We start from the raw sequence: 21870 nt of genomic DNA, 5'->3' as shown, positions 1-21870 counted from the left end.
CACACACACACACACACACACACACACACACACACACACACACACACGCTCACACTCCATCTTCCCTCTCCCCACACACATCTCAAGGACTCCAGCTCTTGAGAGGTTTGGTTGGTGAAGAAATTCACATAGCTGCCTCCTACCCATTTCTCCAGAGAGCGAAGTTTTTCCCACCATTCTCCTTTAGGCTGACCACTCCCACTCGGGGACTGGTTACCATGGGGATAATAGTAGTATGTTAAGATAACTAATTCCTCTATAGCTCTCCAGGAGCTTAGTTACTATGGGGACAGTTAAGTGGACCAATTCTAACAGCAAGTTACCATAGCAACCATTCAGCTCACCTTTCCTCAGAGACTTTATCTGAAAAAAAAAAAAAAAAAAAAAAAAAACCAATAGCCAGTTCTCCTCTTAGCCATTTGCAAAAAGGCCGATTACTGCTCTACTTCAAAGTCAGCTTTTCCACCTCACCCTATAGCACAGGCTGGCTGGGCTGAACTCCATGGAAACCATTAATATTTCCCATTTCCCCTTGCCAAAGACTTTTTTGCTGAGACCCAGAGTTGTGCTTTTTGCTCTTATTTCTTCCACTAACAACTTGGTCATCCTGGCCCTTTGCCAAGGCAAGACCAGCTCTTTATCGTTAACGACACCTATGCTGAACCAGGATTCCAGAATTTGGCCCAATGGATCTAGTGGGTTTTTAAATATTCTAAGGAAGAATGAGTCTTTTTTTTTCCTGTAGTTTTTGCTTCTTCCCAGGATGCCATTTGTGTTCTCTTTTGCTTCGTTCCTACCCTTGGGTACACACTTACACAGCCATATAAACCCTATCAGAAAACACACAGCAGAGGCCCAGTTATTGCCGGCTGATTCCAAGCCCAGTTCTCAGCAGTGAATAACTATGGAAGGCATTAGGAGTTAGCACAGTGGATTTAAGGAAAAGTCCAACTGAAAGTCCATGTCCCTTCATTCACATATGCTAACGTGAACCGGAGCAGGCTCCCACACATCTCCCGAGACAGGTTGGAAACACAGCCTCTCATACAAAAAGCAGCGTTAGTTTGACAATATAGCATCCCAACAGAGACAATATGACGCAGCCCATCTCTGAGGCAGAGCAGAGAAGTACACATGGTCTCTTTTTGCTTCCCATGTGTCCAAGGTAGCCATGTCCCTCCTAGTCCTCTTTCGAGGTAGGTCCATCCATATGCTAATCTCTGGTGCTCACACTCTGGCACAGGGCCAGCCCACATGGCCCAAGTTGGTAGGCCACTTGTTTGAAGCAAGCTTATCCCCAAAGATGGACATATTTATTAGGTTGTGGGGAGAAGGCCTCCGTATCTCTCTTAACAGAATGATCCATCTCCAAAGTACCCGAGTGAGCTGGTACACTCTAAAGTCACAACTTCAGTTCTTGACAAGCGTTCTGCTTCTTTCAAAGCTTGACCTGTCTGGAATCTAGCAGTGAATCTTCCAGACATAAGCATGAATTCTTCGAAATCTTAATGGCATTTTTTAAAGGGGCTCTTAAGGGACAGCAAAGCCCATATCTAATTCTAAACCACAACAATATTCTTTATCTAAAGACAGTTTAAGACTAAGCCCATTAGCAAGAATCAATTTATTTGAAAAAAAGGAAAAAAAAAACTATTTGAGCCAGACAATTGGTTTTTCTTATTTTTCTATTATACTTCCAGCTGAGAAGCGCTGTAACCGGGCTAATAAGTGGCTTTTGTCTGCTGCTTTGCTCAACATGCAAAGTTCCTGATGGGTACATTAGCGAGCTCATTTGGGTATTATTAATGGCTGTCCTGTTGCCATGTAAGCAGTTCGTTCTCTCTCTCTTCTTCACACTCTCGGTGCTGAGTTCCAGAGTGGATGTGTGTTCACGAGCCTGTCACCAGCCAGAGGAGAGGTTGTGCTCATCTGCGTACACACAGCCCAACCAGCTTTGTGCATGATAGAAATCCTTCTACTCTGGCCTGCTCCCACTGCCAAAGTTGTTCTTGGAGCCTATGGTGCCGATGCCAAACCTGTATTCACAAGATTGGAATCCGGGAAGGGGGCACCCAACACTGAAGTGGAATGAAGAATCTAGACAGACTTTGAGAAGGGCACAGCAGGTGTTGGGGACAGCCTCTCCCCTGACCTATACCTCTAGTACCCTCTGCCGAACCTGGCCTTGACCTGCTAGACACCAGCAGGGCACTCATGACCCCATATTCTCAACACCTAGCTTAGAGAGCCTGGGTCACATGACAGAGCTTTAAGGACAGTGAAGCTGAGAGCCCAGGTAGCAGCGATGAGTGTTACTGGGAAGAGCTTGTCACTGTGCCTTTTAAGTCACAGCCCATCACCCTCTCTTTTATCCAATGCATCACTCCACAAAAATAAATAAATAGATAGATAGATAGATAGATAGATAGATAGATAGATAGATAGATAAATAGATAGATAAAATAAACATAAAAAGTGGGCATGGTGGCACACGCCTGTAATCCCAGCACTTTAGGAGGCAGAGGCAGGTGGATCTCTGTGAATTTGAAGCCATCCTGGTCTACAAAGTGAGTCCAGAACTCACAGCCAAGGAAGGCTACACAGAGAAACCCTGTCTCAAAAAACAAACAAACAAACAAACAAACAAACAAACCAAAGCGTCACTCCTGCCAGTAGTACCCAAAAGAGGCAGGTAAGTGGAGGGCATCAATTAACGACCCCTTGTGGTCACTTGGAAACCACATGCCACCATGGCCTCCTTTGGGTTGCTTTAGTCACGTGGGCTAACTGGATGGACAGCTCAGAAGACCTACCGGGTTTGACGTTTCAACCCTTCCTGTCTCCGCAGGCATCCGGGTGATCCCCAGAACAGCATGTGTCCACACCCAGACCTGCCGGCCGGGAGCCAGGAGTCCTTCTTTCCCGAGGCACTGAGCACCCACAGCACCTCCCTGCCCAGTTGTTGCCCTTCCCCATGGCATGTTTCACCACCACCCTGTTGCTACATCAGAGTGTATTTTTGTAATTCCTCCAGCTAACATTTTAATGGCCCCATCTCCTCACTCACCTTCTGCCCAATTCCAGGGCCAGGTGAGAGGAATGTGAAATCAGACCTGGGGTTTTGCCTCGTCACTGCCATAACTTGTTTGTAAAAGAGCTGTTCTTTTTGACCGATTGTTTGAGACAACTTTCTCCATTAAACTTCTACTGAGCAAATGGTTGATAAACGTGTTGGCTGTCTTTTAAGTGATGTGATGAAGAAGCATGGACTCGGCGAATGCGCACTGTGAGAGCCGCCTCTCCCGGAGGCAATGGCTGGAAACTCATAGGCAGCGATGCATACACCATCAAGTTGACACGAGGAGATGCTGGGACACGAACACACGGAGGGCAGCAGGCATTGTGGAGCCACATGCAAATGGCCGCGTCAATGTGTGAGCAGGGGTTGAAGGGGAGACAGTGGTTAACCTCTGAGAATATCCAGCTGCTGCTAGATCCCACGCAATGCTTTAGACCCAGAAGAAACATTTTTTTAACAGCTTCCATGAGGCAAGGGTCTGTTGGCTTGGGCCTGGTGCGTTGTGACGGAGAAAAGGAGTGGCAAACATGCCTACCTACTTTTTTCTCCACGGAACATTAGACGTGGTAGGGTGTGTGACTGTCAAAAGTCCAGCCAAGAACCCCCCCCAAAAAAAAAAAAAAAGAAAACCCCAATTGGAGTAACTGACCAGTTCAATGTCTACACAGTAGATGTCTGTCACAGTCCATTTGCTGCTGCTGAAATAGCAGAATACAACTGTTTTTCTATATCCTAGAGGAAATAGTTCCAGAACCCCCTGTGGGTAGCAAAATCATTCACTGCACAAAAAAGAACTTTTATTGTACATAACCTACATACATGCTTCTGTGTATTGAAATTATTTCTATCTCTACAACCTAATACAATATTAATACCATGTACACAGTTGTTTTATTGTGCCGCTTAGGAAATAACAAGAAAGGTCTGTATTTGGATGGGACAGGTGCAATTTGTTTTTTAAGAGTCTCAGTCTGCAGTTTGTTGAATCTGCTGATGTGGAAAAATCGTACCACAGAACAGGTAAACTATGAACAACGGTTAATGTATCCTGCTTACATGTCCCAAGGTTAAAAAGTCCAAGATCAAGGGGCCTTCACCATCCAGCGATGTTGGGGAGCCTTAGAGCCCAGCCCCAGAGATGGCCTCTAGCCCCAGCAGCAGCTTGCCACTCCTCTGGTTCCTTCCCTTTCAGCAGCCACTCACTCCAGTCCCTGCCTTTCCTGCACAGAATACCAGGGTAATACAAAAAGGATCTCCATCTCCAGGAGATGGAGATCTCCAGGTCTCCATCCTGCACCCCATCCACCCTTTGAAGGTCTTCCCAGGGCCATCGGGGTGATGCACACCTGTAATCTCAGCACTTGGGAGGCAGGAGGAGGCCAGCCCAGACTGTGTAGAGAGAAGCTGGATGGGAGGGGTGCAGTAGTTCTTCCAAGAGCGACACACCCCTTCTAGTGAAGACTTTGAACATTTAAACACATCTCCCCACAACTTCCCTCAACCTGATTTGACAGGCTCTTCTTGGAATAAAGTTGCATGAGCCAGTGGAGGGGGGATGCTTTCTGCTCTGAGGACCCTGCCCACAGAGGACAGCTTCAGCTGTGACGTCAAACCTGTAACATCAATGCCCTCAGGGGCAGACTGTATATATCCTGTAGACACCATGCTATGGTTTGGAGATGTCTGGGGAGGTCCCCAACCTTCATGTGTGGGAAGCATGATGCTCAGGTGGAGGGGGTTGGTACCTGAGAAAGGGACATAGGGACCCTAGCCTCTCTGGCTTCCTATTTTCACACTGTGATCCCTCTCTTGGCATTTTTTCCCAACACTGCCACCTGCTGGGAGGTGACATGTTAAGGAAGTCCTTACAAGAGCCTGCATTAGACCTCTAAACCTGTTTTTTTCTTTTTCTTTTTTTCTCTTTCTTCCTTTCTCTTTCTTTTCATACATAGCATATTTTTTCACAAATTTTTCATTATGTATCCTGATTGAAGCCCCCTCCCTCAACTTTCCCAGTCCTATCCTCTCTCCCTCTTTCCCACTAGCCCCTTCTCCTCGTCCACTGAAAGGGGGAATTCTCCACTATTGCCATATGTCCATATCTTGTTAACTCTCATCAGGACTGCCTGGATCCTCTTCCTCCGTGGCCTGGCAAGGCTGCATCACCAGGGGCAAGTGATCAAAGGGCTGGCAACCAAGTTCATGGTAGAGGCAACCCCTGCTCCCCTCACTCAGAGATCCACATGGAGACTGAGTAACCCAGAAACAGAAAGACAGGCATGATATACACTCACTTATAAGCGGATATTAGCCGTATAATACAGGATAGCCATCTACAGACCTAAAGAAGCTAAACACTAAGGAGAACCCTAGGGGGGATGCTTAAATCTCATTCAGAATGGCAAACAGGATAGATATCAGAAGCAGTGGAAGAGAGGAAACAGGATAGGAGCCTACTATAGAGGGTCCTCTGAAAGGCTCCACCCAACAGGGGATAGACGCAGATGCTGAGACTCATGGCCAAACGTTGGGCAGAGCACAGAGAGTCTTATGGAAGAAGGGTGTGGGGATAGAGGGACATGGAGGGGACAGGAGCCCCACAAGGAGAGCAGCAAAGCTAAAGGATCTGAGATGTGGCTGATCTGCAGCTCATAAACCTGTTTCTTTTAAAGTTAGCCTGCTTCGATTATTTTATGAAAAGCTGTTGAGTATATAGAATGTACTTCCCAGCCCATTCCCCATCAGGCACAGAAATGTGCCCAAAACATGCCTTCATTTGAAAATGAATGAGAAGACACAGAAAATAGTTACTTCCCAGATTACAATACCAATGCCTTCACCCCACTCCCACACTAGTAACATACCCTCAGCAAGCTATTAAACCTCTGTGATTCACTATCCTCATCTGATAAAGTAAGTTCTCTAGCCAGGCCCAGGTGGTGGCCCAGGCCTGTAATCCCAGCACTCGGGAGGCAGAGGCAGGTGGATCTCTGAGTTCAAGGATAGCCTGGTCTACACAAAGAAACTCTTGGTTTGGAAAGAAAAAAAAAAAAAAAAAAAAGAGTGAGTACTCCATAAGGGCCCTTGTTGGGGGTTGGTCTGATGCTTTTGCGATGATGCTAATTAATGGCCGTCAGGATCTGAATACTGCCCTATCTTTTTTGTGTAAAACCTGCCTAAGACATTATTCCTGGTTGGTTAATAAAGGCCTGTACCTGGGAAGGGCAGAAGGAGGCAGGCATGGCTAAGGTTCCCAGGCTTTGGAAACAGGACAATCTTGGAAAGCAGAGGACAGACAGGAAGACAGGAGGAAGGAGTACATCATGCACCACGATGGGTTATCTGGGAGGAAGGACTCCGAGGATGGTGTGGATGGAGAAAATGCCAACATTGTATGTATGATTTTATATATATATATATATATGCATGTATTTTTAAGATTATGGATGAAAGGTAGCCCAGATAAGAATGGCTAAGGTGGATGGCATAGGACGGAGCTGGGAGGTGAATGGGGAGGTTGCTGAGATTGTAGGTGAAAATATCTGCCCAGCCCAAGGTGTTGTAAGCTAATTATAAAAATCTAACAGATGACTGTGTCTTATTGTTATAGCAGGTAAGATAATAACACCATAGTAATAATTAGGGCTAATAATATTTAGCCCAACACCATTTTATTTTCAACAACAGACCCTAAAAGCACCCAGCCTGCTCCCTGGTAAATATGACCTACCTGAATTTGCTTTAGGACACCGAACCTAGAGCCAGACACCTTCTCCTCCACCCAGCTACATCCCCACCCAACTTACCGACATTATAAACTGTCACATGGCTATCACCTACCACCTACTGTAGGGACAGGAGAGCAATCAGTACAGGCACACACTGAGTCAGACAATGTACCATTTTATTCCTTATAAAATATATTTCATGTCATTGCTGTAAAAACATTACATTTCATTTCACATTTAAAAAAAATCTTAACAGTAAAAATAATACTTGGAAGACAGCGGGGAGGGTGTGGCAGAAGGGGAGAAGCGCCAATACAACAAATTCACAGATGGGATTTTTCTCCCTTTTTATTTTGTTTTAATCTTTTTTTTTAATTTTTATTTATTTTTTTGCCACTGGCAAAGTCAAAACCTGGGGTGACCAGAAAGTAACAGAACAGGTTTTTGTTTTGTTTTGTTTTTTATCCCCACCAAATCAGTTTTCACATCCAATTTCACAGGGTCCTCTAAGGCATCCAGCTGTACACTTCCTCTGACAAGGCAGCCGCTGCTCACAGAACTGTCTGAAGCGACAGTACTGCTTTCAGGGGCAGGCTAAAGGCCTCGTCATTGATCCAAGCCTATGTTACCAGAGAGCCCTTCGGCTTTGTACCTGAGACTTCCGCTGGCCACAAGACAGTATCCCTGGACTCGAAGCATGGAGTGAGTAGGGTGCCTCAGACTCACTGAGGCTGCTCCCAAAATGGCGCCAAGTCTGAAGGTAACATTGAGAGCTCCGAATAATGGAAACGTGGCTGGATGGTTTCCCAAGGTAACGGTTCGCAAGCTATGCCCTGGTGGTTTCAAAAGCACGCGCCTGTGGTACCTTCACCCAGTCAAGATTCCAAACCCATGGGGCTAGGAAGCAGGGAGATACAGACATGAAGAAAGCGGGCCTGGCGGCTGGGTATGTTCACAAGCCACCCTTGCCCTTCAAACTAAAAGCCAGACCATGTGTCAGGAACCAACTCGAAAGCATCAAGACGAGGGGGCGGGGGTGGGTAGGTGGGTGTATGGGGACAGTGGGTAGGAGAGGCCAACACCACCAGAAAAGAGAGGGAACCAACACAGAGGTGGATGGCTGCACGGAAATGGAAAAAAGGAACCGAACAAAATCAGAACTCCCTCACTTTTTAAGCCATCCGTCCCATCAATTTTTATTTCCCCTCCCTTCCTTTTCTGCCTGGCATGCCAATGGCATAGGGAGCCTACTTCCAATGGAGAAAACCATTACAGTCAGACACATCTGCAAACTCCAAACCAAGGCTTGGGTTAAAACCCCTCTGCCGAAGTGGATGCTCAGTCCACGCTGGGATTAAGAACGGGAGAGGAGAGCCTCTGGGTGGGGTCCCCACATGTTCAGACGCTTTCTCTCTACATTCCCTACCCACTCCATAAGACTGGAAGCTGAGCTTCGTGGGAAGCAGGGAGAGAGAAGGAACTTCGGTCACCAGCTCTTAATTAGCCATGAAGGTGAAGGTGCAGAAGAGCCCAGAGCCCCCTCTGGCTGCCCTGGCTCCTTATAAAAATACATCTCTACCAAAGACACCCCAGACACTGGGGACCCCCTCTGCCAGCAGCCCAGGCTACCGCTACACTTTTTGCCTCTCACACGCAATCTCTCAGGTTCACGGGTTTTCTAACAGTCCCTAGTGTGTCTCAGACTGAAAAGTATCTGTGTGTTTCCCGTGTGATGGCACCGGTGGAGCCGCAGTGGTCAGGAGGACTGTCTCCGTGACAATTAATGAGTCAATGCGGCTCAGTCCCTGGAGTGGTCGCCTGGTGGCACTCCCTGAGCCTGTGACACCTGGGATGTCAGTAGACAGCCCAGAGGCAGAGTCTGCAAGGATCTCCCAGAGAACCCCCAGGAAAAGGAGGCCTTGCCGTCAGACTTCCACACCCAACAAGAAGACCCAACGTTTTAGTGCCCCTGTGACACTCTGGAGGGAAGGCGGACTCGGGAAGGACTCTACTCGGCAGGAGCCTAGTTTCTGTGGAGACCCCCCTCCCCCCACGCTTCCTCTCAGAGCTGGAAGGGTGCTCAGGGTAGTGTTTCAAGGCCACACTCTCAAGCTGAATTCATCCTGGCTCGGCTTTTCTGGGACAGGCTTTGAGAAGAAGCCAAAGTCTACTGAGGGGACCCAGATCCAAAAGTTGCCATCATAAAAGGATGTCCCTCTTCCATCTCCAGAAGCTGCCCCAACAGAAGTGAAACCAAAGCACTGCCTGCTCTTCCCAGGGCCCTGGTACTGCCCTGTGGGCCATCCACCTGCCACAATGTTCTTTTTTTTTTTTTCTTTTCCTAAAAAAAAAAAAAAAAAAAGTAAATTCATTTTGCTCCCAGTCCATTCTGGAATAACTGAGAGAGCAAAGGACTTCCTAGCTCAGCACACAAGCAGGCAAGACTTCCTGTCCTACTTTTGATGCGTACAAACTAGTCCCAGGGAGGGCAGGATGGGGTGGGGGTGAGGGTTGGGGGGGTGATTCTTTGGTCTCTGGTTCGCTGCAGAATACCCTTGGTCAATTCTGGCTCTCTCCTATTTTTAGGGGGAAAAAATAGTTTCATTTCATTTTCTTGAAAAATAAAACAGCCCCAACAAGGTGGGGAGAAAGTGTTTTTAAGTGTTATATCTTAGCCAGTGGGGGCCCCGCTGCCCACATCCACTCCACATCTGTATTCTGCTGATGGTTGCAGGCCTGGGGACCTCCCGGCTACTGCGCAGGGTGGGGAGCGGCAGGGCTGATGCGGGCGGGCGGGCTCAGTCCAGGAAGCGCTGGCAGGCCTTCTTCCACCGGCAGGCCGTGCACCACTGGTCCCGGTGCTCGATGCCGTACACCTTCCGGCACTTCTTGGCCTCTCCACGGGCTTTCCTGGCAGGAAATGAGATGAGGGTGGTGTCATTCAATGGCGGTGAGACCCAGACAACGGCCGGCCGGGCCTGAGCAGGCAAACGCGGAGGAGCTGGAAGGGCCTGTCAGCGGCACCTGCAGCCAGAGATGCAGGGAGGAGAGGCCAGCTCGGCCAGCGCGGCCTCGGGGGACCTAACCCTGGGGACTCCAGCCGGGTAGACTCACAGTCTACCCCGCCAGTGCTGAGGGCGGGCGGAAAGCAGAAGGCTGGGGGTGGGGCGGCTCACCTGCTGCTGCTCTGAGCCCGGGGCGGGGAGGTGACGATCATGTGAGGCTTCACGGTGGGTGGCGGCTGCTGGGGCTCGCTGAAGCTGAGTGAGCGGCTCCGGACCTGGGGGTGACGAATACAAGCATGAGCTGTGAGCATGACGCCCGCCCCCCCTCAGGACAGAGAGACGACTCCCTGAGCCCCAGAGCAGGTGCTGGTGCAGGGGACCGTGCAACCTCCTCTAGGAGGACATTCTCAGCAGATAGGGTCGGGTCAGGGGCAGAAGCGGGAGCTACCCATAAGGCTTTAGGGGACTTAGATGGAGGGACAAATGGAGGCATTGTAATGCCTTAGTGACACCTTCTGTAACTAGGTTCTGCAGTGGCGGAGGCTTCTCTGTGGCAGAGACTTGAGACTAGAGCCACCCATGCATGGTTCTAATGACTTCCAGTTTCCTTCAGTTCAGAGTCAAGGGTCCACGTCCATGGTGGCCTGACTTCTGGTCCAGGCCACGCGGCCTCCGAGTGCACATAGGATCTTCCTCGTTGTTCTCCCTTCTTACAGGCCCACATTCTCTCCCTTCCTTTTCATCCAGGCATTGGAACTCTTAACAAGCACTCACAGACGCTCACAGAACAAGGGACTGAGTCTAGCCTTGCCCAGCATATTTCTAAGCAAGAAACTGCTCCACCTGACTCCCCTGGAAGTGTCCTTATAGCTGCTGAGGGGAAGTATAGCCCGACCGAGGATGCACAGGCCCCCGGCCCTGGGGATGCAGGTAAGAGCTTTGGGGTGTTGGGGTACACACTCACCGGAGAGAGGGGGGAGGTGGTGGTAGGGGCAGCGGCCCAGCTGATGCTGGTGTAGATGTGGGGGGAGACGGGGATCTGGAAGGACGGCAGAGCCTGCGAAGACAAGAGTGCATCAGTCTGGGCTCTAACTGAGAAATGCCTATCTGCCTCAGGTCCAGGTAACTTCCCGCTGGCAACACCAGTGTCTCACCTCTGCCTACTGGGAAACACCAAGACAGCTAGGTTAGGTTTTCCTGTGATCTGCCTCAAAGCCTCTAACCCTTCAACACACCCACCGCCTCCTTCCAGAGAGGCTCCAGTCTGACTTCGTGACCCTGCCCTTGGGACTGCTTGCACATTAGCCTCGTGACTTATTCCTTACAGGGTTATTCTGTGGCTGGAACGCCTACTGAGAACATGCTTCAGGCAAAAAGTTCAAAGCCTCCTGAGTCTGCGTGGTACTTCTGGAACAGGACAGAGAACTGCCAGACAACTGCTCTGGAGTGGGGATACGAGCAGGGAAGTCTGGCTTAGATGTATCCATAACAATACCAGCCACACTATCCAGATGCCACGGTCAGCGAAGGCTGAGCCCTGGTCAGATACAGACTAAGTGGCCACTAATTCTAACGAGGAGAGCCCACTTATTTTGCAAGGTGTTTTTCCCCCTTCATTGAAAGCACCACCGGTTTTAGGGTGGCAGCTGGCCTTACTACATAGCCCACATTGACCTTGACCTCCGGGGTACCACCGGAATTACAAGCACGCACTGGCACAGCTGGCTGAAAGCACTGCTTTTCATTTACTAACTTGCAAACTGGTCAAGTCTGCCAAAGTCAAACTATAAACACAAAAAAGGGCTTCAGAGCGGCATACGGGCGTGTGAACTTAGCATAAAGGGTGAAGCTCATTCTAAATGACATTGCCCCCTCACCAGGACAACTCCCCAGGCCCATAAGCCTGACGGAGTGGTGTTCCTTGGGCCTTATGTCGAGTCTTCTCGTGTCCCGAGGAAACGGCACTTTGACAGCTTACGATTAGTCCCGGCCAAATCCTCATGGCTAACACTAGCTCCAGCACACACTTCATGAAAGCAGGGGCCATGTCCTACTCTAACTGGAAGGCTTACCTAAGCCAATGCTGACACCTAGCAGGTACTCAAAGCAGGACCGTTCAATGTAACCCTCGGAGCTGAGGGGCTGCCTGGGAAGCCCTGTACACTCCCAGCAGCTCTTCTAACCAGTCTGCACAGTGCCGGCTCTCAGTTCCCATCCCATACCGACCCGTGGCTGGACTTCTCCCCTCTGCCAGCGTCACGGGGGAGTCCTGTCTCTTCCTTCTTGTTTTGTCTGCCATCATTGTCAAGACGGGGTTTTCAAGAAGCCCAAGCTGGCTCTCCGCTCCCTCTGTAGGCGAGGGTGACCCTGAACTTCTGCTCGTCCTGCCTCCGCCCCTAAGTGCTGGGACTTAGCACACACGGGGTTTCTGCTGTGCTGAGGAACAACCCAGGGCCCTGTGTGTGTGTGTGAAGCAAGCACCCTACTGACTGGTCTACATCCCCAGCCTTTCCTTTTCCCTCTCTGTGGAAGTGAGATCAGCAACTTGGCCAGAAGGCTCAGTCTTGAGTCAAGGTGACCAGAGGCCTGTGCCCTGACGGCCAGTGACCACTGAGCTCCCAGGCTGGGCCCCCCACATATGGCTGCTCCGTACCTGGTAGGCGTGGTCAGCCTGAATGTGCCAGAAGGAGCCAGGAGCTGACTTGCTGAGCTCAACTGAGGGCAGGGAAGCCTCCAGGCCAGGGTGTTCTGGGCCGGAGGACTGGACTTTGGGTGGAGGCAATGAAAGAGCAGCAAGGGACGGGCTGGTCACACGGGAGGCGGGCCCTGGCTCTCCGGTGGGCGTCCCCGGGGCAGGGGGAGCAGCCACAGCCACAGCAGATTCCTCCTTCATCTGCATCTCTGTGTAGTAGAAGTCTTCCTCCCGCTTGAACTGATCAGAGTCCACGGTGTCCCTGTGTGGAACACACATTCAGCCACCGTTACGGACATGCTGCCTTGGTTCGAATCCAGTGGAAAGAAAGTTACAGGGAGGAACTGACTGCTTGTGCCCACCTAGGAAGTTGGGGGGCATGCCCAAGAGAGCACCCAGGAGCCCTGCTCCCAGAGGACATCATAAGGGATTAGAACATGCCCATCCACGGGAGACGTTCTTCCTGGCACGAGAGCTCACACAACAGCAAACGTGTGTGACACAGACCCAGCCCTCTTGAGGCCCCATCTCCAGCACGCTCTCCAGGCCTGTGAGGCAGTTCATGCCTACTTTTCAGAGATGAGACCCTCACATTAGTGCGACAGCTGGTACACTTAACTCCCACATGCAGCAGAAGTGAAACGTGGCTGCCGTGTCCACGCCACACAAGCTCACCAGCGACTGAGCCAAACTGTTCCACTTCTACCCAGAACTGAAACCTCTTGCTTCCTGCACCAGGTAGGAAGGAACAACTACGAGACACACAGAGCTCATGCTCTGGGGCAAGAGCATCAACAGTGACCGTGATACAATCCCCCTGCCCAGGGAAGGCATCCTTCTAACTAACGGCGGTCAGGGAGAGGCGCTGGGAGGCGCCCGAGGCAAGCCATTTCACCAGAAGGTAGGCTGCGGGTCGTGCAGAGTTAGCAGGGTAGAGACACACCTAAACGGCGCCTCGGAGAAGAGGCACCGAACTTGGCACCTACCCCAGGTGGAGGGCTTTGACGTGTCGTTTGATGCCCACAATCGAACGCAGAACTTTGCCACAGCTGGGCCATAGGCACTTGTACATCACCTTCACGGAGTTCTGGGGGGGAGAGAAGTCTTAGTAGCTGGTGTCTGCGCCTCCCTCTCCCCGGCCTCTCTCACTGCCTGATGAGGACTTCAGCTGGCTGCCACCATCAGCTGGACCCAAAAGAGAAAACTCCAGGGAAGGGACTCCCGGAGAATGTAGGAACATGCACAAGAGCACTTGAGAAGTGCCTCACTGGTCACAGTAAAGGAAAAAGGGGGAGAGGGGCACTCGAGTGCAATAACAAGAGGGGAGGCAGACCTAAGATTCCCCGGGCTCACTGGTCACCCAACCTACCCTATTTGGGGAGCTTCAGGCCAGTGAGAGAGCCTGTCTCGACAACCCAACAACTAAGATGGGGTGAGGAGGGAGAGATTAACAGCACCTCAAGACAATACCTGAGGTTGACCCTTGGCCTCATGTGCGTGCACACCCACAAACACATACCCCAAAAAACGAAAAAGAAGAGGAACCAGCCACCTCAGCCTGGGAATTTGACAAGTGAAGCAGAGGAAGACTAGAAATACCTGGAACCTACGGTGTCCCTGCTGTCCCCACGCACGCCACATGCTCACCAGACACCTACCTTCCTCTTTCTCGGGGCTGGTTCATCCAGCAGGAAGGGGTCAGGGTCGGTCTCGAAGCCATGATCAGTTTGGGGAGACCCAAAGGCATCTCCCAGGTACTTGGGGCTGGCCTGAGGGTGGGGGGGCGAGGGGGTGGAGACGCCGCTGCTCCCGCTCCAGTGCCCGCTCGTGGTGCTGCTGCCACTATCAGACACATCACCGCTCTCCTTCCATGGGTCGCCACAGGCTGCACGGGAAACTGGTCAGGCAGGGAGGTGGAGGAAGGGAAGAACAGTCAGGCTTATCCCCGGGATCAAAGCAAAATAAAACGGTAAAAACTAAAGTATTACTAAACAATTTTAATCATTAAAGAAACTTCTTCCTGAGCTATAAGATCAGGACAGGTGCAAATACTACGGTGATTTTCGGTGCTACAGCCGCTCTGCCCGCTGGGTATTTTCTGCCATGGCCACATGGGTGATCACTGACTACCACATGCATACTGCAACCTCAGTTCTTTGAGGATTAATAAAAAGAACGAGAGTAAAACCTAGTTCATGCTGTCCATGCTAAAAGGAGGAACTTGCCCTGGGCCCAGCCTGGCGGGGAATATTCACAAGGTGAAAGCAAGTGGGATACCTTTGTTCCTGAAAAATCCCTTCCAATCATGTCAACTTGGACAAGGGTATGAAAAGAAACCTCCCAGGACTCTTCAGAGAATACAGCCAGGTGACCTCTCGGTGACAGGAAGCCCTGTGTTACCTGTCACTGCAGTGGCCACCTGCCCCTAAGGAAAAACACACATTACAAGTAGGAGTCTCCTGTTTAGTTTTTCTTGATTGTGTGTGGAGGGTTTTTTTTGTTGTTGTTGTTTACTGTTTTACTTTGCTCTTTGTCTTCTGTAGTGCCAAGGATAAAACCTGGGGCCTTGTTCATTCTCGGCACGCACTATAGCACTGAGCAAAACCCCATGCCTAGATTTGTATTTTTTCAACTGATGGGGTCTGTGGGCTGCTTTAGGCTCAAGTTAGACACTCTCGGACTCTGTCTTCCAATCTCGCGCCAAGCCAGTTGATGGCACAAGGTAATCTGAAAGTCTAATACAGAGGAATAGCAAGAAAAAAAAGTGAAAACCTTATCGCCCAGCAGTCCCAGCTCATATCCGGATGGTATAGAGTCCCCTGACCCTGGCCTTAAAGAGACACTGTCACCCGAAGTGATCAGGGCAGATCTGAAGGCTGGGCCAACCTTGAGGCCCCACATTTCCAGGCGAGGCTCTCTTTACTTCTAGGAGTCACTTGCCCGAATGGGATTCAGGGTAAAGAACCCCTTCCTCCCCGGGGTACCCCTGTCCTGTCTTAAAGTTTTCTTCCTAGAAACTGAGAGATTACCACAGCCACAAACAATTTAAAACAGTAGATGTTTAGGGCAGAACTCAAGAAGTGTCCGGAACAACTGATCATGGTCCCATGAACAAGGATCCAAGAGGGAACTCCCTTCAGCAACTTCCCTGAATCAGCTGACTCAACTTCTTGGACTTAAACTTCCTGAGAATTTGGCATCCCTCCTCGGGGTCTTCTTTGTGCTCAGTAAAGTAGGCTGCACTGCTAGGATTCACCACTAGATGTCCCCAAGTGCAGTGACAGCCTCTGGGTGGAGTAAAGTTTGCTTTCGATCAAAGATTACTTGTAAGGGACACTTGTAAAGGCCACTTTCCTCTCAATATGAGTTAGAAGTAGCTTCATGTTCTCCTAAAACGCTGACAAGCAGATAAGGATTCTCCATTAAAATAACTTAAGTCCCTACCAGTGTGGTCAAAAGCCTTACTCTGCAATCCTTCTCTAGGCTGCCTCCACCCCAAGGACTGGTTAAAGGACGTAGGGGTTATAACCAGAGAACTCTATTTATATCCATAAATCAAAAGTCATACTACTGGGGACTTTTTTATTAATGCGTGTGCGTGTGAGAGAGAGAGAGAGAGAGAGAGAGAGAGAACGAGCATGCATAAATGGAAGTCAGAGGACAACTTAGGGGAGTCAATTCTTTTCTTCCTCCCTGCGGGTCCCGGGAACCAAACACAGGTGGTGAGGCTTAGCAGCAAGCACCTTCACCCAGAGCCACTTCACAGGCCCACACTATTGGTTTGTACAAAGCAATCAAATTCGAGAATTCAGCTCTGGTATGTGGCCTGTGCACCTGCTCTAACCGGTGAGGCTGACTCGGGCACTGAAAAGTGAGTACTGATCATCAGAAGCCCCTAGGGGACCTTTGAGCCGAGTTCTGCTTTTGTGAACCAAATAAATGTTCCTGTAGGCCTTGTCCGGGCTCCCATGCTTGAGTGGCGGGGCAGCTTGGCTTGGTGCTGAGCCCAGGCACTGTCACAAAGCACCAAGAGGTTTCTGCTCAGGTGCGTGCACTTCTAGACCAACAGTCTTACGGGCCTCCAGAACCCTACTGCCGGGCGTACCCTGGCAATCAGAAGCTGGGAAGAGAGAGCCATGGGCCTCTGCCATGCCAGGCACAAGCCCAACCCCACTCGCTCACCAGAGAAGATGGGCTCAGCCCCAGGAGGACTCTGCACCACAGGACTGCAAGACAGGGACGTCAGCACCATCGCCGCCATCATCTCATCCATCTCCACCGCATCTGATTTCCTGCATTCAAATGAGGGGGGGGGAGTGCTTACTTCCTGGGCTCAACGGGTCCCACAATGCCCACAGATGAAGCTGCCACATCTGCTTATTTCCTGGGGTCACCTTACACTGACAGCGGTCTCCTCAGAGCCCCACCCAGTCAACCAGCATAAGCTCAACCGACAGTAAGGTAAAGGCCTTCCTGAAACTCTCCTTCCACCCCTGCAACTTACAGTGGAGCATTTTATTTGGAGGGGAGGGCAGAGAGAAGAGTCGAGAGGGTAAGGTGAAGCATGGGAATAAATGATACCCACTGGAATCTAAACACTGTAATTACCTCCTTCCCCCTGTCTTATATTCAAATTTAAGAGGAAACAATTACACTAATGGATTTCTCTCTCCCCCTCTGCCAAAATAAACATGGCATTCTGTCAGCTTCTGAATGTCAACAGAGCCTATTACATAAGGCAACGGGCAAACAAACCAGGATAAAATAAATAACCGGATGAAACCATCTCCCAGTGTTAAGCCCCATGCTTTATACAGGCTGCCTAGAATCTTTCATGTGCTTTTCTTTTTCCTCTAAACTCGGAAGTGAAGTAAGTCCTATCTGAAATCTAGAGTATCTGGGGAAAATTGGAATGTAATAAACGGCCAGTGGCTTGCCTCGTTCACTCACTCTTTATACACCAGGTCTACTAAACTCAGCAACTGGGCTTGAAGCAGACAGACCACAGTAAACACAGTAAATGGTACTCTACATCATCTCTGTTGTGTTTTCAAGAGAAAAACAAGTTCTCTGCTGGCCTTCCCATGGATACACTACCAGAAACGCTGCTCCTCTGGTCTTAAAACACTGGGTCCTCTGGGCCAGCGAGACGACTCCGTGGGTAAAAGTGCTGGCTGCCAAGCCTGGCTAGCTCAGCTCAGGACACAGCACCCACAGAGTGGGAGAACTGACTCCTGAAAGTTATCCTCTGGTGTCCGAGTGTGTACCACAGCCTGCACACCCCCCAAACGTGATAAATGAACGCAGTAAGAAACACTTTTAAGCCTCCTAATTTGCCAACATTCCCCATACCCACAGACAGGGGTGGGATGGGCTTAGCTGTCTGCATATCCTTCCGCTGGCAAAGTTTCTCTGTTTTATTTTATTATTATTATTTTAGCGCATGTTGTGAGGGCTAGCACACTCATGACATAGCATGTATGTGGAGGTCAGAGATCAGCTCTGTAGGGTAGACTCCTCCACCTTCCACCTGTACATGGGCTCCAGGTACTGAACTGCAGCTGTTGGGCTTGTGCAGCGAGCACTTTAGAGCCACTGAGCCATTTCCCAGCCCCAGATTCTCCTTTTAAATCTTAAAAGGTCCACAGAGATATACCATAGGGTGTGTGTTGCCATCCAGAGCCCCTGGTGACATCATAACATTAAGCTCTAGGGCAGAAAATCCATTCTTCACCCAGGGGTTTTTAGTGTGAAGAATCATGGCAGCTGTGCTCCCGACAGCGGCTTCCTGCCTGTCCGGTTCTGAGCTATGAAAGGATGGCATTTTTAAATGCTATTTAACAAGCAAAAGCCCTTTACTTCTTGACAAATGACACATACAGATGACACAGAATTGCAGTAACGTTTGGGGATCTTGACTAGTCTGCACTGAAGGAAGCACAGTTGTGCCTGTAGGTCGATGGCTGCTGCAACAGGTGGTCAGGACAGAGTCTGCTTGGCCCACAAGGCTGAAATCTTTTTCTCCACCCTGCATAGAACCAGCCCTGGCACCAATCTAAGCCATCTGCTCCTGTCTCTTCTCCTGAAAAATTATGAGCTGAGTTTAAACTTTCACCAAACCAAATACACGTCAGCACAGGAGAGCGATGGAGAAAAAAGAATGGTACCCCAGCTTCCTAAAAGGACGCCTCTTCTTTATCTCGCTTCACTATTCCAGCAAGTAAGTACCCAAGACCCCACATTCCCACACCACGCCCCAGACCATATCTATAACCCTCGCCACTCGTACAAACCTCTTTGGAACATCGATGTTCCGAGACACAGGTCTGTAGGCTGGCACCTGGGCTCTGGGCTCCGAGGCTGGCAGCTGGGGTGTGGCAGCCTGCAGCTCCGCCAGCCACACCTCTTCCACTTTACAGCAGATTTGTAACTTCTGGTCCAGCAGCCGGACTGTCACCTTGTCCTCGGCCCAGCTGTGCTGTTCCACCAGGCCCTTGCACTCCTGACCTCCATACCACACACAGACCTGCAGGGGAATGATGGCCAGTGGTCAACACTCAGGAGTTCCCACACCAAAGCCCCCGAGACATAGGTGCCGAGCTCTGTCCGCTGAAGTCTGAGCTTGCGCTAAGATCTGGCAGTCACCCCGTGTAAAGACTGGGGTGTTCACATGTTAGATACTTAATGCCCGAGACCAGTGTCAGGACGTGGGGTCTAGTGGGAGCAAGTATGTCATGAGAACTGCTGCTCTCTCAAACGGCCTGTCACAACAGGAGAGTTAAGCCAGGGAGTGGAGCAGGCAGGGAGATACAGGTGGATGTAGACCCTCTCACTTCCTGTTCTCATCCTCCTCTTGGACTTCCCAGTTTCCTGCAGGTTCAGCCAAATTAGCTACTGTCTTTTCATTACCCCACCTTAGGTATTCCACTACAGCAGCCTAAACAGGCCAGGAGAAAGCAGGGATTCCCAGGGACCTGCTGCCTACCCAAGCGCTCAGGTTAGCCATGTGGGATCAAATCTTCTCCTTCAGCTCCCTACACACTCTCTACCCCAGGAGCTAGTGAGCAGGCCAGAAACTGGGGTTTCCCTGAATCTCAAATTCATGCTCATCCATCACCCACCCCCTCCTTGCCCCTGAACTCTTATATGCCTCTTACTCAATGCTTTTCTTCTGGAGAGTTCTAAGCCCCAGCATTCACTGGACAGGGAAAGAGACAGACTGTTCCTTCCGTCAGGGTACCTGGGAGCAGGAAAGCCATCTTATCTCATGAGGACAGAGGTCTAGGGGACATCAAGCCTCAAGAGAAGACAAAGGCCAGGTCTCTGTGGATGGACCCCAGAGAAGGCTAAAGCCCCACTAATCTGGATCTAGTGACAGATCAGGCCTAGGTGGCCATGGACCCAGCCATGGCAAAGGGTACAAGAAAGGAAAATTCTCCTCAGATCTGGACTACTCCTGCACCTGCAGCTTCCGAAAACTGCTTCTCTGGCTTCTGCAGTCTAAAGTCCTTCTCCTTGCCACCTACATTTGTGAAGTGAGGCAAACAGAAAGCCAGCGAGTCAAGGCCATGCTTTGATCTGAGGTTCTGAGCACCCCCAGAATGCCTGGCCACTTTTTCCTCCGCATGACAATTATGGAGATGCCCTGGTCTGACTCAGGCACCACTAGTCTGCCAGTCTCGATTCTCAAGGTTATGTGTCTGTGTTGGGATCAACCTACCTTCTGTCCAGGCTGAAAGACCACCTGTGGGTGGCCTGAGGTACCCAGAGCCCTGATGACTTCCTTGGGCTGATCCTGGAACACGGGGTCCTTAGAGGTGAGTGAGGATTGGGGCAGGGCTCCTTCCGGCACTTCTATCTGTGGCTCCAAGGGGAGGCCGGCCCCTGATGGCACCTCGGAGACACTAGGTCCTAACACCCGGGCTCCCAAGAGGGAGCGCTTACCAAGGCGTCGGGACAGCATACTGGATACTTTGCTCCTGTCTGCTGAAGAGACAAAAGGAACAGTGAGTGAACTGAGTGAATTCTCCGTCTCTTTCTCTCTCTCTCTCAGACACACGCACACATTTTTGTGCATTTGCGCCACCGCCCATGTGTCAACGCCAGAGAATAACTTTCAGGAGTCAGTTCTCTCTTTCACCATGTAGGTCACAAGGATCAAACTCAGGACAGCAGGCTTGGTGGCCAGCTGCTGTACCTGATGAGCCATCCTGCTGACTCTATTTATGCATCATACAAAAAAAAACCAAAAAAAAACGACTTATTCCTAGGAGGATATGTAGGAAATATTGATAAACACAAAGACAATAAAATCACTTGTGAACCTGCCTCCCAAAGATAGCCACTCCTCACCATTCCCAGTTTCTTGTTTCTGTTTTATTTTACATTTTGAAGACTCCTGTTTTGTGTAACTCAGTGGTGCTGGAGGCCAAACCGAGGGTTCCATGCACAACAGGCGAGCACTTTACTGAGCTGGGGCCCCAGGCCTGACTCCCTTTTTCTTTTTTCTAAAAACATCCAGATTCCTCTTCGCTAACTGTACTCACATACTACCCGTTGTGGTGTTGTTTGTTGTTTGTTTGTTCTGTTTTTGACACAGGGTCATGTTACGTAGCCATGGCTGGCCTGGAACTTACTATGCAGGTCAAGTTGGCCTTACTTGTGGCAATCCTCCTGCCTAAGCCTCCTAAGTGCTAGGATCACAAGTGTGAGCCACTTCACTCATTTCAGCCACTTTTATTTCTATAAAAATGAAATCGTTTTTTGGTAAGCTGGTTTTCACTTAATATACCAGCTAAATCTTTGCTACATCAGAAAATATTGTTCTATAAAAACAGCCGCCAGTACTTTCTTAGGCAGGTGTAATACTGCTGTTTTAACAACCCCCCCATAACTGCCCAGAAGGCCAGAACCAATGTTTTGCTGTCTCAGCTACTCTGCCTGCATCAGACATCCTCTGGGCTGGGCCTCAGCATAACACACAGCCTCCATCGCTTCCTTAGTGAGTAAGGGTCCTTCACATGGTGTTGCCAGATTAGTGTGGAGGGCTTTTGTTAGACACATAGACTCCCAAGCTGGGTTTTCTTCAAAGCTGCAGACAACCTTGGAAACACATCTTGCTGCTTTTCTTCTAGAAACTACTGCCACCAGGACGGGAAAGGTGGCTTGGCAGTTAAAAGTACCAGCTGCTCTTTCAGAAGACCCACGTTTGGTTCCAGTATCCACACCGTAGCTCACAAACATCTGTAACCACAGTTCAAGGGAATCCAAAGGTCTATTTTCTGCCCCCTGATGGCACCAAACACGCACAGTGCACAGACATACACACAAGCACAGCACTTGTATGCATAAAGTAAAAATAATAAA

The 21870-nt window shown here is 50.1% G+C and overlaps 2 protein-coding genes across 5 annotated transcripts in view; one reads left to right on the top strand and one right to left on the bottom strand.

Annotated features, from left to right (window-relative positions):
* Positions 1-3214, top strand: part of Pnoc (prepronociceptin) — a 27163-nt gene extending 23949 nt beyond the window's left edge. For 2 of the 3 annotated variants that reach the window (XM_055609795.1, XM_055609793.1), the window contains exon 4: positions 2849-3214. In XM_055609795.1, the coding sequence (XP_055465770.1) occupies positions 2849-2934 (86 nt within the window). In that variant the 3' untranslated portion in view covers positions 2935-3214. The remainder of the gene's footprint in view (positions 1-2848) is intronic. The other variant, XM_055609794.1, reaches the window with a different exon arrangement.
* Positions 3215-6966: 3752 nt separating this feature from the next.
* Positions 6967-21870, bottom strand: part of Znf395 (zinc finger protein 395) — a 38714-nt gene continuing 23810 nt past the window's right edge. The window contains exons 2-10 of one of the 2 annotated variants that reach the window (XM_055609831.1): positions 20225-20490; positions 18798-19030; positions 16687-16796; positions 14163-14401; positions 13491-13591; positions 12466-12766; positions 10777-10869; positions 9984-10087; positions 6967-9717 (exon numbers count right to left, since the gene is read on the bottom strand). In XM_055609831.1, the coding sequence (XP_055465806.1) occupies positions 9606-9717; positions 9984-10087; positions 10777-10869; positions 12466-12766; positions 13491-13591; positions 14163-14401; positions 16687-16796; positions 18798-19030; positions 20225-20467 (1536 nt within the window). In that variant the 5' untranslated portion in view covers positions 20468-20490 and the 3' untranslated portion in view covers positions 6967-9605. The remainder of the gene's footprint in view (positions 9718-9983; positions 10088-10776; positions 10870-12465; positions 12767-13490; positions 13592-14162; positions 14402-16686; positions 16797-18797; positions 19031-20224; positions 20491-21870) is intronic. The other variant, XM_055609830.1, reaches the window with a different exon arrangement.

The sequence above is a fragment of the Psammomys obesus genome, unplaced genomic scaffold (assembly GCF_907164565.1).
Source record: "Psammomys obesus unplaced genomic scaffold, mPsaObe1.curated_primary_1811, whole genome shotgun sequence".
In the NCBI taxonomy this organism is placed as follows: Eukaryota; Metazoa; Chordata; class Mammalia; order Rodentia; family Muridae; genus Psammomys; species Psammomys obesus.
The sequence above is the reverse complement of the archived record's forward strand: the minus strand, read 5'-3'. Positions and strand labels throughout refer to the sequence as shown.